Genomic DNA, 4,604 nt, shown 5'->3' on the forward strand with positions numbered 1-4,604 from the left:
CGAGAAAGGTTTTAAAAAAATTATCATTATTAAAATATTTGTAATTTCTTTTAGATGATTTGATAATCTATATTTTCTGTAGAAGAAGAAAGGATAAAAGAAGGAAATTACAAAGGGGTGAAAGTGAAAATTTAAATCATCAATCAATTATATTACTAAAAATTCTTTCATAGAAGAAGATTTTATTATGAATTTGTCTTTTATTAATTAACAAGGTATATCACATAAACTAAAATAAATAAATATATTCTTGAAGGGGAGCCTTGGAATAACTGGTAAAGTTGCTGCCATGTGATCAGGAGGTCACGGGTTCAAGCTTGGAAACAGCCTCCGGCAGAAATGCAAGGCAAGGCTGCGTACAATAGACCCTTGTGGTCATGCCCTTCCCCGGACCCCGCGCATAGTGCACCGGGCTGCCCCTTTATTCTTATTTGACCAAATCTATCGAAAACAACTTATTGACTCTAGAAGATAAGAATAAGATCGAATACATATATTTCCCCGTAAATTTATGGAGTGTATGTTACTCTCTTTATTTCATATTAATTGAATATCTAAAGCTATTTTCATTATTTAAAATAGTTGAATTGTTCAAAATTCAAAAGAAATGTTTAAATCTTTTTTTATATTTATCATTTCCATTAATAAAATTTTGTAATTTTTTAGGAGTAAAACTACACTAATTACAAAGTTATACCGTAATAAAAGACTATTTATATTTATGATTTCATATTTAATCATTTTTATTGATACTGATTAAACAAAAATGGTAATAGAAGAAAATATGGTTTAAAGTTTATCTTGAATGATTTTTTTAATATATGTGCATTACCTTAGAAATTTCGTTAATATAGAATAAATTGAATATTATTGTTTGACCAAAATGGTGATATCAATTTTTCTTGAGGATTACTGAAATCATCTTCATCCCATCAGATTCTCCACTGTTTACTCTAACCTCTTCCAACTATAATCTCTCACTTTCTATCTTTTTTTGTCATTAGAGATCAAATCCTTTATAAATTCATATCCAAAGAACACTTCTTATTAGTTCATGCTCTGTTTTGGCTCATCAGCAATGGCAGCAACACTTGCAGAAACATTTAGCCCCATCAAAATCTGCAATCCAAAACCAACAAAAGTTTGCTTTTCATATGCAGCCTACGCCAAAAATGTCATACAACACCTCAAATCTTCCAATCTAATCGTCGAAAAAGGACTTTCCGATGTTGAATTTTCTACCATTGAATCCAATTTCAGTTTTACTTTCCCACCTGATCTCCGTTCTATTCTTCAAGAAGGCCTCCCCATTGGCCCTGGATTTCCCAATTGGCGATGCTCATCTCAACAGCAATTAGAGATCATCAAGAATTTGCCCATTTTGAGTTTGTGTAAACAAGTGAAGAAACGCAATTTTTGGGTTGAATGTTGGGGGAATAGACCAATTGATAATGATCAAGCTGTGGATACGGCAAATGGGTTCTTGAAAAAAGCCCCTGTTCTCGTTCCCATTTATCAGCATTTTTATATTCCGTGTACGCCTTGTTTTGCTGGGAATCCTGTGTTTTACGTGCACGATGGGGAGGTTAAATTATGGAGTTTTGATATCTCCGGTTTCTTTCAGCAAGTGGAATTTCAGAGAAACGAGATGATTTTGAGAAGACCCAGTTTGTTTAACTTGCTGAATGCACCGGCATGGGCGGCGACGGAAGCGAGGAAGATTGACTTTTGGACGCAAATGGCGGAGATGGGTCAAATGGCGGTGGCGCGTGGCGGTGGAAAGCACCGGCGGTGGTGGAGTGAGGATCTAGAAGGGTATTTAGAGGATATATTTTTGAGGTTGACGGAAGCAGGTTGGAAAGAAGAGGATGTTAGAGAGATGATGATGATGGATGATCCCGGCGACGGTAACGGTGATTCCGGTGACCGGAGGAGATGCAGCGATGCCGGCGTATTTGTCGACAAGAAAGAGGTGGAATCGCACGTGAGTTTGTTATCGAAGAGGTTATTAGGTGCGGGTTGGAGTACGGAAGATGTGGTGGAGTCTCTTGGATCTTCTGAGGAAATATATTTGGAAGAGGATTCTTGCATTGATTTTAATCATAAAACAAGCTAAATGAATTTGCGTTAATCAAATACTATTAGTTTAGGAATTGTAGTATACTTTCATTTTTATTAGGTTACAATTTAGTTGAATCAATACAGAATGATAAAAAAGTACTCTTCAGCTCAATCTTCTCTATATTTCTTTTTTCAAAATTTATTGATCCGATTTATATAGAATTTATTAAAAGAAAATATTTTGTGTAATTTTATGAGTAAGATCAAAAAAGAGTAATTTATAATCTTACAAATGAAATATGATAAAGTAAATAAATTATTTTTGATAGGAGCAATGGTTTTTGGTTGTCTTGTCTAATCTCTTTATTTCTTTTTCTTTGGATTGGATTTACACAATTTTGTCGATATTTTCTTCAATACGGTCCGGATTGCTAGCTCCCGTTCATAGTTTTACATTTGAGGCTACTCTTTGGATCTCGCCAACTGCTTGCTCGAGAAGCCTTCTAGCTCGTTTTAAAGCGTTGAAGAGAGAGAGAAATTCATATTCTCCAGATTCTACTATAAACCAGGTAGTGAGGATGAAAAAAAGCCCTCGCCACTTCTTTTGCTGACCCTATCCACCTCCTTTGCGGAATATCAGAAAAAGAGATGCAGTAATGTTTTTGGCTGTCTTGTAGCTCTTTGTGAGCAGGTCTATGTACTCTTTTTTTATGAATACGATTTTGACATCCTCCCCCTTGACCCCCCGGCGGCCTTCACCTCTAATGTGCACAAATTTAAAATCTCCAATGTGCCTCACATTACTCCTTTCAAAAATAAATGGACAGACTTTATGGGTAAAAATATTGAAAACAAAGTAAACTTATAATAAGATAAGTACAAAGCTTCTTAATTTATTACATCACCTTACGGGCTAACTCCTTGAAACGTGCTCATAAAAAGAATAAAATGCGTTTGTATCGGAGGACTAATCCACATGCAAACCTTAGTAACCACTTTAATTGATTTAATTTTTATTTGGTTGACTTTTATCGATTTATTGCCTAATGTTATTTCCACTTGAATGAAAAAAACTGCTAAAACTTATTGCACTAATAGCCGTCTAATTAGCATTTGTGTACTTCGCAAGGATTTTGAAATGGGGAAATTTTCAAAAATAGCGTTATTAGCATTCATTTTTATAAAAATAAAACAAAATTTTGTTCTTTTCAAAACGTAAAATATTATATCCTCATATAAAATTTAACCTTAATTATAATCATGTAAATCGATATCCAATTGTAACTGAATATGTGACCAACTGTATATCATATTCATATGTATGTGTTTTCAAAACAAAGGCTAGTATATATATATATATATATATATAGCTAACTCTATGTGTATGTATGTATCCTCAAATGTGTATTTATGTGACACATACTCATTTCTTCAATGTTTTTTTTTTTCATATTTACGAAGCGCGAATAAGTATATACTAGTATGTATTTATGCGAAGACATCAATTGTATGCGTGACTAACTAGATCCAATATATATGTTTTGAAGTTGTATAAGCACAACATTGACGAGCTGTATAAGAAGAAGAATATGCAAAGTATATATGAAGTGTATGTTGTATATATAAGGAATCCAACACCTACAATGTATATTATACATGTATGCAAGTATTTGTTCTTATAATACATACAATTCTCACAGATATGAAGTGCAGCTATACATAAAGAATAGAAATTGAAGAAGTCACCGAGAGAACTCCGGTGGAAATCCAGAAAGAAAGAAAGCCACAACTTTTTGAACAATTTATTGCTCATATTTTATAAAAGCATTGTGAATTTTGGAAACATAATTTGTCGAAACCTTGAGAAATAAAGACATCAAATTATCAATGGTCAACTAAAACTCCATAATGGTGAATGATAAGATTGAAGTGAGCAATAAGACTAAAAATTTTAAATACACAAACACATAATATGCTATAAAATTATATAATCTCATTATCTATAAATAAGTTTACTATGTTATATAAATATTTTAAAATATCAATATAATAATAATAAAGATATTAGACAATTTTTCGTCGTGTGTGAAATTAGGGCCGATAGCCATTTTTGTTTGGGGGGCAAACAGTCCAGATGGAAGATATACATATACTACTTTACTAGACAATGACAAATAACAAAATATCTCCAATTAAAGCCAAATTTTCCATTTGTAGGGTCACTAATAATTGTCCCCCAAGATATTCTTAATCAATTTGTTAAATGGAAGACGGAAAAAAAGGCGACTTTTACGATTTTCCTTAGAAGCAGAGTGGATTAGGATAGCTAATATTAGGTTTTCTTAGCTATATTTTAGTTAATTATAATTCATAATTATATTATTATTTGTTATCATATCTATTCAATGAATTTTTTTGTTAAAATTGACTCTGAATAGAAATACAATATTTAATGCACTGCATCAATTGTGCAGTAATATACATTTATTTATTTATTTTAAGAAAAAATTTAGAATAAATTATGTTCATTGATATCTCAATTT

At 32.1% G+C, this 4,604-nt stretch overlaps 1 protein-coding gene across 1 annotated transcript; it reads left to right on the forward strand.

Annotated features, from left to right (window-relative positions):
• The first annotated feature begins 859 nt into the window (after nt 1-859).
• Nucleotides 860-2,233, forward strand: LOC129873543 (uncharacterized). The gene has a single exon (XM_055948656.1). The coding sequence runs from the start codon at nt 1,055-1,057 to the stop codon at nt 2,114-2,116; it is 1,062 nt and encodes a 353-aa protein (XP_055804631.1). The 5' UTR covers nt 860-1,054; the 3' UTR covers nt 2,117-2,233.
• The last annotated feature ends 2,371 nt before the right edge of the window (nt 2,234-4,604 follow it).

Source organism: Solanum dulcamara, chromosome 11, assembly GCF_947179165.1.
Source record: "Solanum dulcamara chromosome 11, daSolDulc1.2, whole genome shotgun sequence".
In the NCBI taxonomy this organism is placed as follows: Eukaryota; Viridiplantae; Streptophyta; class Magnoliopsida; order Solanales; family Solanaceae; genus Solanum; species Solanum dulcamara.

Excerpts from the sequence above, each read along its gene's own strand:
- LOC129873543 (XM_055948656.1), top strand. The coding sequence starts at position 1,055 with ATGCTCTGTTTTGGCTCATCAGCAATGGCAGCAACACTTGCAGAAACA.